Source organism: Athene cunicularia (genome assembly GCF_003259725.1).
Source record: "Athene cunicularia isolate RWA chromosome 5 unlocalized genomic scaffold, athCun1 chr5_part3, whole genome shotgun sequence".
In the NCBI taxonomy this organism is placed as follows: domain Eukaryota; kingdom Metazoa; phylum Chordata; class Aves; order Strigiformes; family Strigidae; genus Athene; species Athene cunicularia.
Genome location: NW_020799103.1, coordinates 7781043 through 7794001, shown reverse-complemented (window position 1 = coordinate 7794001; position 12959 = coordinate 7781043). Strand labels below are relative to the sequence as shown.

General features: G+C 36.1%; 1 protein-coding gene across 1 annotated transcript in view; it reads left to right on the top strand.

Annotated features, from left to right (window-relative positions):
• The window catches only part of ZDHHC13 (zinc finger DHHC-type containing 13), a 16230-nt gene extending 3641 nt beyond the window's left edge, over positions 1-12589 (top strand). The window contains exons 5-16 of the mRNA XM_026850902.1: positions 171-235; positions 824-986; positions 1991-2116; positions 2447-2580; positions 3373-3473; positions 5333-5457; positions 6543-6605; positions 6971-7064; positions 8469-8552; positions 9871-10028; positions 11360-11457; positions 12186-12589. Coding sequence (XP_026706703.1) covers positions 171-235; positions 824-986; positions 1991-2116; positions 2447-2580; positions 3373-3473; positions 5333-5457; positions 6543-6605; positions 6971-7064; positions 8469-8552; positions 9871-10028; positions 11360-11457; positions 12186-12321 — 1347 coding nt within the window. The 3' untranslated portion in view covers positions 12322-12589. The remainder of the gene's footprint in view (positions 1-170; positions 236-823; positions 987-1990; positions 2117-2446; positions 2581-3372; positions 3474-5332; positions 5458-6542; positions 6606-6970; positions 7065-8468; positions 8553-9870; positions 10029-11359; positions 11458-12185) is intronic.
• The last annotated feature ends 370 nt before the right edge of the window (positions 12590-12959 follow it).

The following is a 12959-nucleotide window of genomic DNA, read 5'->3' as shown; positions in this document are numbered from 1 at the left end:
GGGGGGGGATGTTTAAATGACTGTTGGCTTCTTGGCTGATATAATTTGGTTTGTTTCCATTTTCTTTCCATTAGTGAAACTAAGCAAGCTGTCTAGCTCTGAATCTGGCCATCTAACTCTGTTTCCTGAAATCATGGGTAATCGCTTGCTTATCTTTTTCTTATACTTAGAACATAGACACAACAGACTTCAATGGACAAACACCTTTAATGTTGTCAGCACAAAAAGCGATTGGGTGAGTAGTGAATAACTTAAAAAAAAGATTTTATTTTACTCTACCCAAGAAGTAGTCAGTTAAAGTTTTTCTTATGAAAACTTTCTGTTAAACTGACATTCCTTCCCTTTTAGTTGTACTAAAATATGTGATATTTCAGAGATCAGGAGTTAAGAAGTAAGGAACTGGATATAGCAAAGAAAGTCAAAAGAATTTCATGAAGAAGTCTAGGTTTGCGGCTGAACCAGCTGCAGCATTATTATGCTTTCCCAGAAATAAAAATAAATGGAGGTGTACACAGTAAAATGCATTTAGAATAAAATGTGGAGATGTAGGCTTATACACAGTGTTGTAGAAAGATATAATCTGTGCATGTACCTCAAATTTGTTAAAATGAGAAGATAACATAGTCTGAGAAAAACCTTCAGGGCAGGACCTGAATTATAAACTTGGATCTGTCGTTTATGAGCTTGTTCTGAGACAGGGTATCGTGTATCTATTGTTATTTCACAGATGGAAACAGTGTTTTTTTTATAAGGTGTTCAAAAGTTTCATATCTAATATAGATTATCTTCTGTTCGTTAACTTTTATACTTTATTTTCATCTAGACCAGAACCCACGAGGTTTCTCTTAAAGTTTAACCCCTCTCTCAATGCTGTAGACAATATTCAAAAGAATACTGCACTGCATTGGGCAATAGCATCAGGAAATACTAGTGCAGTGGATCTGTTGCTGGAAGCTGGTGCTAGCCTGGACATAAAAAATGTCAAGGTACAGTTTCTTTAATGATACTTCCTTCCACGTGGCATGATTGTGTGTCATAAATGTGAATGTAACTAAAAATCTGAGTCCTCTTCACTTTGGACATCCCTGGCAATGGGGGGTTCACTAAGAACGGGTGTTCTTAGTCTTTCCCAAGAGGAGTTAGCACCTTTCTTGTGGTGTGGCACGAAGTATGAATGCAGAGATTCTTTGCAATGTCCATTTAATAAAGAGCCAAACCCTTCGGTTTTGTCCTTTGCAGATTGTCCATGCCCCACCCACCACCCTCCTTTTGTTGTTTTTTGGGGGTTTTCTGTTTCAAAACACTTGTAATGAGATGTAACAGCTTTGGCCAGATTACTAAAAACAGCCATGTGTTGGTGTCCAGTGAAACTTTGTTAAAAAGATCCGTGTGTCATCCTGTGAAAGCCAGTGTTTGACAATGCCTGTTCATACATTCAAAAGGGCTCGTCGTGTAGGAAAGTCTTCATCCTAATATTTGTAAAAACTGGTAGTGAGAAGTATAAATGGTGAAACTATCAATTCCTGTGATGATATAGATAAGTTTGTACAGTGCAGTTATTCAGGGTTTGCATATTAAGCAGCTTTTTCATCCGCATTTTTTTTTTATTTGTGTATGTGACTTAGGGGATTGCTGTTTGGTTTTAAAAAGTTAACATAAACAAGAAACCTTCCCTTTCAGTAAGCATGTAATATTCTAGCAGGCAGTTTAGCGTTTCAGGTTACTGGGGACAGTCCAACAGTTAACTCAGATGGATGCAATATGGTTGCAACTATCAGCTTTTAGAACTACAAAGCACTGGATTAAGCATGTTAAAACTCTGAATTTAGCTTACCCTTGCCTTAAAAAAAAACCAACAACAAACTGTGGGAGAAGGAAGTAACTGCCAGGTTATTCTTGGTTTAGGTTTGGGGTTTTTTTTTCCTTCTGTTAAAAGTGAAAGCATTTATGTGTCAAGTGCATATAGAAATAAACATTTCCGTTGTTAAAGGGAGAGACACCGCTTGACATGGCTTATCAAAGTCTGAATCGCTTCATGGTTTATATGGTAAAAGAGGAAGAAAGAATGAGAAGCAGAAGAAATAACAGGTTGCTGAAAATCGTAGAGAAATACGAGGTAATATCCAGAGTAATAACTAATGGAAATAAAGCTACAGCATTCTGTGTTTTGAATAATATGCAGTTGAACTATTTTCTAAGAAGAGAATCCTTTAAGGTTTTTGAAATGGGGTGCCCAAAAATTAAATTCTTTGAAAGAATGTAGCAGTGGTTTGGGTGGGGGGGTTTATATCATGTTCCCCCCTCCTTTTCCTTTAGCGTATTGATGTGTCACTTGGTCTTACCTATCTTGAGTCTTTCAGTATTTGTTTCCACATTATCTGAGTACTTTTGAAGTGAATCCTGCTTGAAAACTTGGTCATATTTTTAACAGTAATCATTTTAACAGCTCTTCCTGCTGTTGGCATCTTCCTTGACGTTGATGTGGGCCATAGGATATGTAATGAACCTAAGTTCTGATTCTTGGCTTTTGAAAGGAGGTCTGCTTCTCTTCCTGCTATTTGGGATGTCTCTGTTTGTCAGGTTTGTAGCTTTTTCTCTCCTGTATGTATATTTGTTTGTTATAGACCCCATATTAAGGTAGTGCAGTATTCTTTTCAGAGTTTAGTTTTATTTAGCATAAAAAATACCTCCTGAGAAATGGTTGCAGAATGTGTCAAGAATTTAAATGTATGTACTTCTTAGAACGACCGTAGAATTTGAATGCCTTTAGGTGTGAAAAATAATAGTTTCTCATCACTGGAAGATTTGAAAAAGCACTAAAGTGTTTAAGCAATCTGTTAGCTAATTATAATGATAAGGAGAGTGTTACTGAAGGTCTACACCTGGTAGACACGGAGATATCTATGCGCAGTGCTCAGAAACATGCTTTATCTCAACTTTTCCTTCAGTATTTGTGACAAAGAATGGGTTTTAATGAAACATTGCCCCCCCTTCAGCTCCCCAGACCTCCCAGTGTTATTCTGAGCTCTTTTGCAGGTTTCCTGCTTTCTTCAACAGTCAGTGTTCCTTGAAATGGCAATGCTATCAGTGTGCAAATAGACAGAGATGGCACTTTTCACCCAGTACTACAGCACTTCTGTTGTATAATATTGGGCTGGAAAAGAGCACTCTTCAGTTTTATTTCTGCATGTCAACCCCATATGCATCCTGGCTAAAGAATGCTTTTGAGTGACAATCCTTGATTGCTTTGAGAGAGACTTGAAGTATGTTCTCTGTGTGTGAAGTTTTTAAAATAACAAACCAGATAATTTATACTTTATGGAGTTACAATTTAAATATATTTTATAAAAATACATTTTAATATTCTTTCAGGCAATGTGTGGGGATCAAGAATTTAAGGTATTTTCCCACAGCATTTCTGCTAAGTTCAGTTTTTTGGATGTCCGTGACGTGGTTTTTCTGGTTCCTGCCTGATATCCTTTATACTCAAGAAATGCAACAGAACTCTTTTTACAATTCCTAATAAATCCCAGCCTGGTCATGTGAATAGTAATGAGCAGTCCCAGATAATTCCTCGTGACTGTTAACATCTGGTAAGATTGGTTTACTTCCATTGGGCAGGGGTGAAATAATTTTGAGTTTAATTTCAAGTTATATACAGAATAAAAATGTGTACCTTATTGTACCTTTAGCGGATGATCTGCTTAAGAATATCAAAATGAAAATGTCTTTGCTGTAAACCTAATTGTCTCTATTAGCATCTCCATGTGACTCTTTATTCTTCCTCATTGAGACTCTCAAACAGTAATGCATTTTGGCATGTAGTATAACTAGACAACACATGCATTAATAACAATTTTCAAAGCATCTCTTCTTTCTAAAATGTCAAGGATTTGACAGTTAGTGATATTTGTGCTTTTAAAAACAACACCCTCCCCTGCCAAAAAACAAGGAATAAATTTCTTCATGTCCCGCTGAATTAGATCTTCCAGTCTCCCATCTTTATTCATAGGTTATTCTGCATCCTTAGTGTACAGTGGATTAAAGTCTACCTTACGTTTACTTTCTTTGAAGAGGTTTTGCTCTGAGTACAAAAATATTTTAGTAGTTTACACTCCTTCTAGTGCCCTGCTCTTCTGTTACACAGGGGGCATCTGTTTATTTATTGATTAAGCTTTGTGAAAAGGCCTTTAGGGAGATACTTAGAACTGTAAATAATTTTGTATTAAACCAGCTATAATATATTGCTACACAAATTCAATTAATTTTTAATTACTTCATCCTTTAAGAGGCATTTTCTTTGTACTGTTTCAAATTAAGATGTCCTTAGTAGAATTATCAGGATTAATTTCGATGAACTGATCAAGTCTATTCCCACTAGGGATACACGCATATGCTTGTCTAAATGAAAATCATGTTATTCAGTGTTGCATTGTGAAGTTTTAAGACTTTCTTGGTGGCATCTAAATTAAAAGGAAAAAAAAACCTCAACGATAGAGGTTTGAGTCAGACACTTCATTGAAGATAGCATAGCAGTATTCTTGAAGGTCTAACCGTAGCTTGGTGAGATGGGGAAATAATTTTCCATTTCACTGTCTAACCATTTTCCTCATGAATTTTCCTTCTGGAAGTGGCCACAGATCTGAGTGTCATAGAAACGTTCAGTATTTTAGTTTCCTCTATTTATGTCTGAATGGAAATCTAACCGTTCTAATTAAGGATTACTCTTGAATCCAAAAACCAGTAGAAATGCAAATAGTCCAGCAGTATCCACAGGAGATGATTTTGACTTAGATAAATGTGCCCTACAATTGCATTGTAACCAACCCAGCTATAAGACTGGTCATAGGCAGTGCCAATAATTACTAATTTATTATCTTGATTTTAATTAGAGCTACTTTGCAGTGTTTTTAGTTGATAAGACAAAACAACCTTGAGGTTACAGTACTTAATTTTTAAGCATTATCCATACTGCAGTTCTGTAGTGGCTCGGTGGTCACTGGAGATGGGATCCCACTTTGGGTTCTCTGCTCCTTGGTGGCATCATGGACTGTTCTTTAAAAGCTCAAGCTCTCAAGTTTGATGCTTGAATTTAATTGATATGAAACTTGTCCCACTCCACATTCCTGTTGCTGTATGGAGATAGTTAATCTTGATGTGGTTTTCTCCTGCTTTCACCTGACTTACAGGTATTTTTAATCCATAGTAAAAGTTGTGTTCCTAATGACTGGATATCCTCCCTCATGTATAATAATAATTTGTCTGCTAGAGAACTTGCAGCAAGTAACTGTATGTAGTGGTACAAGAATATATTCCTTAACCTGAATATTACATGTAGCCAATAGACTTCTTGAAATCACTGTGGTGTTCTGCATGATGGGTTTTGTTTTTTATTTCTATAAAACTTGGAGAACTGATCCTGGATACGTTAAGACTTCAGAAAAAGAAAGAAAAGAGGTAGGTGGTTTCATTAAAAAAAAAAAAAATGGAAGGGATAACCTGATGTTACACATGTTTTTGTTCCATTTGTTCGTCATCATGTGCAGCTTTGTTAATCTTGAAAGCACTGAAATACTCCTCATTCTTCTAAGAGTTTTTAGCTCTGTCATCAAACAGCATAGATTGTAGAGAGTTTCTTCTCCTATTGCTTGTTTCCTTAGCTTCATCATCCTGCCATGATTTCCTTCCTTCCATAATCTCACTGAAATGTGAGCTTCGGCCAAACATCATACAGACTCCCTGATGTTATCTGTGACATAAATTCACATAGAACTTCACTTAATAAATACAAATTTTGTATGGTTTTCACTCCAGTTGTCTAAGGTTAGAAAGAGATATTCACAATGCTTTCCTACAATTCTCTATGCTCATAAGGCATACCAAAGGCTAGAAATTACTTAAATTATGTCAGGTACATTGAAGATGCATATAATGGTTTGACTTTTGTGCTTAAGCATCATGAATGACATGCCATTTCCTAGCTCTGTTTTAGAATGACAAAAAGAATCATCGCCAACTGATCAGTAGAGAATTTAATGTTTGGTTTCTCCAACCTGTGGGTTAAAAGAAGTGTTTTGTTTGTGATCTCATTGCTCTCCATAAGGCTGTATTTCTTCAGATGGCCATGGAGAATAAACTGCAGTTTCACCTTGTTACCACAGAAGTAGTAAATGCTGTCTTACCTAGTACTCGTAAAGGAACAGTAAATATGGTGGCTCTCCTCATCTCTCTGAAGTCTTTCTATATGAGATGTACTTTGTGTCTTAACACAATCTCATTTTTTTAAGGAGTATTTCATTCACATTATTTATTAATTTTGGCAACACAGAGATACTTTTCTGGATAATCCTGCATGAGTGAAGTTGCATTAGTCTTTGCTGTTTTGTGTTTCTCATGAATCTTTTTAAGTAGCATGTACATAATTCCTATCAGTGCTTGGCACTCAAAATGCTAGTGAACTGCAGAAGGCCTAGTGTAAAAATCTTCATAGATCCTCCTGAAAATGTGATCCAAATGTAAGTGCAAACTACTTTGTCTTTCAGAACATTGTAGCTCTTGCAGAAGCAGGTTGCTTGGACTTCAGAACGTTTTGCACGTCGTGTCTTGTAAGTGAGGCTTTGGTATTTGTTTTCTTTTTGAATCTGGCTTTTACTCAATACTGCTATAAAAAACTTCCTCATTCCTTGTCATGCATGGTTTGTTCTATTTTACTTAAATTTATTCCTTTCTTTTATAGTGACAAAAAAGATGCTTTGAGATCCTTGGAAATAATAATTATTTTATTCAGAGTAGAGTCCATCTCTTGTTTTGTTAAATTAAGATGTACAGTTCTCATCTATGTTCTGTGTCGTGAGGTCTCTTATACAGTAATTGTACAAAATATGATGTTGCCCATGAGGTGACACTCTAATCTTTGAGCAAAATAGATGCTTTTGCTATGACTGTATTCTTTTCCTTCATCCTCAACTAGGTGAGGAAGCCTTTGAGATCTATGCATTGCCTTGCTTGTGAGTCATGTGTAGCCAGATGTGATCAGCATTCTTTGTGGATTGGACAGTGCATAGGTGAGTGTTCATCAAATCCAAAAATACCATATATTTTAGAAGCTGCAGAAATAACTTTTATCTCCTTAGAGAGAGAGCACACCTGGTATAAGAATATGCAGTTGATACTGAAGGGGTTACTACTGATAGGTGCCAGAGGGCCTAGTTAGACAGAGGCACCAGTTACACAGCAGAGAAGATGACAACTAAAATGATAAAAGGGTGGTCACCCTAAGAGTAGAGACTGAAAATTCTGGGCCTTTTGAAAGGAGAAGGAACAGGAAATATGATTGAGACTTTAAAAAAAACAACCAAACAAACATCAGTGAAGACGGTGGCTAAAGTGAACGCAGAACTGTTATTCACCAGGCACATCATACGAGAGCTGGGGGAGGCTCAGTGAGAATAGCAGTTGGATTTAAAATTGGCAAAGAAAACATTTCTTCACAGGGCATGTACTGAAATTTTGGAACTTGCTGCTGTATGGGTTTGCAGATACAGGCAGTATCAGAAAGTTCAGAAAGGGATTAGACAAACTTTTGGACAGTGTGTCCAGAAGTAGATACTGACAGAACTCGTCAGGTATGCCTACGGACATTGTAATGCAGTAACTGTGGAGGAGGAGAGTGAACTCTAAAGTGGCCAAGCTCGTGTGTCCTCCTGAGCTAATGTTGCCTGTTGTCACTGTTAGAGACAGTGAAGTGGAGCAACTGGACCACTGAGATAACCCCGCAGGGCGTTTCTTATGTTCTTGTGTTCTTTGAGAAAGTCCCTTGTTCTTCCTTTCTGTCTCATTACTGGTGATGCTCAAGTTAGAAGGGTTAGAGCTTTACATCCGCAGCAATATATTTTTGGCAAATTCTTTTGCCAGTAGCTTTTTTTGTAACGTTAAATTCTTGGAAATGTTTTTATAGTGTTTGCTATTTACAGGTTGTTGAGACATCTTTCTGATACATTGTTTCAAAGCTTTGAGCAATAATGATTGTAATTTAAAGAAAAATAATTGTATATCTTCCTGTAACAGTTTTTCTGACACAAGTCTGGGACTTTTATGCATATGTTTGCAATTCTGAAGCATACAAAGGTCAAACAAATTGAATAGCTTAGATTTTTTTCAGTCGTAAGAGACAACTGTACAGTGCATGGTGAGAGTTCTGGTTGCATAATTAGTCCTCATATAGCTGAAACAGCTGAAGGCATGCTCTGAAGAAGAGACAAATCCTGGCTGACTTTATCAGAACTAATTCTGTTATACCAATTGGGATGGCTTACAGGAGAAATGTTGAGAAAGCTATCAGCCTTGCCAAACACTCTTGAGGATAGCAGAGGTAATAATAAGTGGGTTTGATTCTTTTTATTCCTGTTGACTGCTGATACTGCTGGATTTTAAAATGTCAATTTTTTTTTTCCTTGCCTCAAATACAGGTGTTGGGAACCATCGTTACTACCTACTGTTCCTGTCTTTCCTAATGATGACCGGTGTCTGGCTGCTTCACGGAACTCTTCTGTGTATGTATCCATTAATTTATTTTAATTTAGCTTTCAAGGATGCACGTGTATGGTTGTTATTTTTCAGCATTTCATTTCCAGCAAGTGTAATTATATCTGCACAAATGATACTGTATTTCAGCAGTGACATTATCTTGTAATTCTGTCTTTACATGAAAATATATTATCTCTGAGTCTTTGGTCAAATATCTGATTATGTTTGTGTTGAGTAGAAACTAAGATACAGCTCTAGTGGGATGTCCATTGAGAAGTGCAATAGTCGTGTGGAGGAAGTCAGGTTTCAGGTTCTAGTCTGGATACCCTTTACTGCAGTAGAAAAAAAATGTGTTAATACATTATTGCAAAGGCTTTATTGATTTTATTATTTGGAAATATCTGTATTGAACACTTACAAAAGTTTCATTTTGTAAAGAGGAGAACTGTGTATCTCGTTAAGAAATCCAAACTGTTACTTTGGAAAATTAAGAAATTTCTTGGAGGAGAGCCCTTATAATGTAGTTTCTGAGAATGAATTAACATAGCAGTAGTCTTTTAACTAAAAACTAGAGAGAGTTCATGTTATTTTATATTAAATCACATATTAAAATGAGTCAATATTCAATATAGAGCAAAGTGAGCGAGCTGTGGCAGTGGAGGACACAGGACACTCATGAACATGAGTCGCTTTCCTATGTTTCAGTAGTAGTCTTATGTATGCAAAAAGCTTTTTTTTTTCTGTTTGTGTGAAGGAACATGGGAGGAAAACATCTTTATTGTTCCACTGACATAGAGGCAAAAAAAAGTTGCTCTGCTTTTAGTTGTTTGGGGTTTTTTTTATAGGTTAAAGGCATATGTGGTAGGCTTTAAGTATCTCAGTAAATTTACAGAAGTTGGCAATTCCAGTTTATGTCTATTTAATAGCGATAAAATATGTTTTCTTGGCACTGCCACCATAATGGGGTCTTTTGTTGATGGTCGTGTTTGAGAGAGGGTACATTCTTGTCCTAAAATGACAAATAAACATGAAGCAAAATTTTGGGAGTCTTGACAATGACAGATGATGGCTTATTTCAACATTAGTATTTAACTTTTAAAAAGTGCCTAGCCCAGTGCCTTGAATGTTCCTGCTGTGGATTATGAACATAGAATGTAAAGATTATGCAGCCAGAATAGCAAGCAGTCAATGTCGATGTGGGTGCTTGTAAGTGGGAACATGATATATCAAACATGGTATTTTTAGAGCATATTGCTACGTAATATTCATACAATGCATATAATCTTTGCTTATTTCTTAAGTGGCCTATATTAAAAACGTGATTAACTGATTGTATCTTGTCAGATTGGTCAAACCATTGCGCCACAAGTTATCAGCAAGATGGAGCATGGACATACTTCACACAGATAATACATTGTTCTCCCTGGGTTTTCTACATCTTCACAGTAGCCTGTTTTCATACTGTATGGGCTTCATTGTGGCTAATGGTTCAGCTTTATCAGGTATTATTTTGCTTCAGTTTATGCTCCTCTCTGTAAGAGTCACCATATTAAAACTTTTCCCTAGATGATTTGCTGTCATAAAATCTGTGCCTGCTTTCCTTGACTAATTAATATTCATATCTAGGTGCTTTTTTTAGATCTCAGGGCAGCCCTTGAAGTTTCACAGGTACTTGTGCACTCAGCATTCCAGTGTTAAAAGTAGGATCCCAGTCTGCAAATCATTCCTATAACTGAGTTCTGGGTTTACTACTCATCAAAAATACCAGACCTATAAAAAGATGTATTTAAAGGTAAAACTTACTTGACTAATAGAACTGGTGTTACTGCCCCAAAACCGGCACAAAAGCTCAATAGCACAATTAGTCCTGAACTGAAAATTGTGTGGTAGAGCTCAGTAGTGAGTCACTAGATTGTATTAAAGCTCATTGCTACAATAAAAAATTATGACCTGGATTTTATCCGGATGAAGACTGTCAAATTTCTTGTTTATGTTTTTCTCAGGGAGAATTTGGCTATGCAAACAAGATAGAGAAGAGCTGTCTTAAAACATCTAGGAAACAGCTTGTTTAGCAGCTTTTAGGAAAGATGTGTCATTGGAATATGTGTGAAGCATACTGAGCTAAAGATTTGGTTTACATTTTGTTTAAAAAAAAATATATATATCCACTATTTTAAATGTGTACTGCTAGATTTCTGTAATGTCCAAGGCACTGAGATACCATGCTGGGGGGAAAAAAAAAAAGGATCTAGGTAGGATCTTTACAATTAACTACTGTATTTCATACACAGTCATTTGTAAATGTCCCACTTTTTGATGTTTAGCATCTCATTCAGTGAAGGATCCTTGCAGCCATTTATAAAGGTCTATGAGATTTATGTTGATTAAAAAAAAAAAAAAAAAGGAAAGGAGTAAGTAAGCAAAAATGCAGGGAAAAAACCTTAAATTTCATTGTGAAACTTGGTGAAAAAAGACATGGAATCAAGAAAATAGCGAAGTTATTGTTGAGTCTCTGACATCTGCGTCATCTTTTTTGCTAAGCTTTTGTCTCTTTTGGGGGATAGATCTTATACTTCTACAGACATCTGTAAAAGTACAGTCTCTGTGGTCATCCTGATTAAGCCTGCCTTTTCAGTGGAAGCATTAATGTCACAGCTTGCTGGGTTCTGGTTTAGTCCCAGTAACATTTAAAAACATAGTTTTCAGTCAATTGTGGACTTATTAGATATGGCCAACCTCTTCCCCTCCCTCCCTCCCTTATCAATAGTGTCTTTTAGAATTTTAATTTGTGATCTTCATGTTTAACCATTGCTTACATTTTCCTTTTGGTAAGATTGCATTCTTGGGATTGACCTCGCATGAAAGAATGAACCTCCTGATACAGAAAAAATCTTCTAAGCATCCTGTTTCGCTCAGGAGAACTCCATACAAGTGAGTATTAATTAATAGCATGTTTTAAGCCTGTATCTTTTCAGTATGGATTTGCTTCACTACTTCATTAAAGTAAAAAAACAGCGGTCTATGGATGTGCTACTCATGCATGTTATGAACTGTGCTAAAAGGAGGAAATGAACCTCATTTTCCTTGCTGAGAACTTTTGCCCTAGGAAATAAACAGCCAGCATAAGAGCTAGTGGTCTTCTTTCTGCGTGACTGTTCATATAGGAAAAAGATGTGCCAAAATAAGTCCATAGCATTAATCAGTACACCCAGTTTTGGGGGTGAGGGGGTGTTGTCCAATTTTTTCATCAATCTCTGTGCCCATTCTGTAGGTTCAGAAAGAGAACTAAGGTATGAATTGCTCTCTTTCTGACTACTACTACAGCATTTAGCTCAGTAGAGAAATTAGGACCACAGTTTCCCTGTTATGCTAGAAGTCTGTGTTTCCTCATGTGTGTTAACAGATGAGATCTTACTAAGTACTAACTCATAAATGTTTGAGTTGAACTTAATCTGCTCTCAGTCTTTACTGTAATACAAGTTGTAATAGTTCAACAAAGGAATAATGCTCAATAGAGAAATATCCTTATGTTTCTTCTCCCAGAGATGTCTTCATTGACAGCCTTATATCTTAAGTAGTGTCTCATGGTGAACGTGTATTTTTGATGCTTGCAGTCTTCTTTTCTTAGGTTTATTAATGGATGTTTCTCTCCTTTTCAGTCTTGGATGCTTCCAGAATCTTGCGGACTTTTTTCAGTGTGGTTGCTTTGGTATGTTCAAACCCAATGTAGTTGACTGGACGAAGCAATACAACCTTTTTCATGTGGCAAAGGAGAAAAATGTTCATTCTGTATGAAGTTTTGCTTAATTTTGAGAACAGTTGAGCTGAAAGCTAAATAAAACTGGATATTTTGTTAATTTTTACAAATTCTTCTGAAGTTGCTTGGGTTTGTTATTGTTTCAAATATTAAACTTGAATAAGCTACAGCAGGTTTCTATATGGAACAATCACTATATGTCTGTGTATATATAGTTTGAGCTCAAATGAATTGAAATTTTATGTGATGACACTGAGAATATATTTTTTTAAAGGTAAGATTTTAGGGCAGAGGTTCAAAACTGTGTTCGTACCCTTTGCTTATTTTGCAGATAATAAAAGGAAATTACATTTGAAAATTAAGGGGTGTGTTCATTATTAAAAATTTAATATTACAATTACCCTGTAGTTTTATTGCTAATGCTGTGCAAAGCTCTATGTAGTCATTGTATTTGGAGTGTTTACATGTAATAAAATAGAGCTTTCATGCTTCTAATGGTATTCTTACAGACTGAAATAGATTCAAGGGATAGGTGACCAGTGTGGTACTTAAGAATAGGTAAGCACAAAGCCATAAGAAAAACCCTGACTCTCTTGCCTTACATTTTGCATGTATATATGCCCTGTTAGTGTATGAAAATGGGTAAGATGATGACGGAAAATAGCAGTGTATGTAA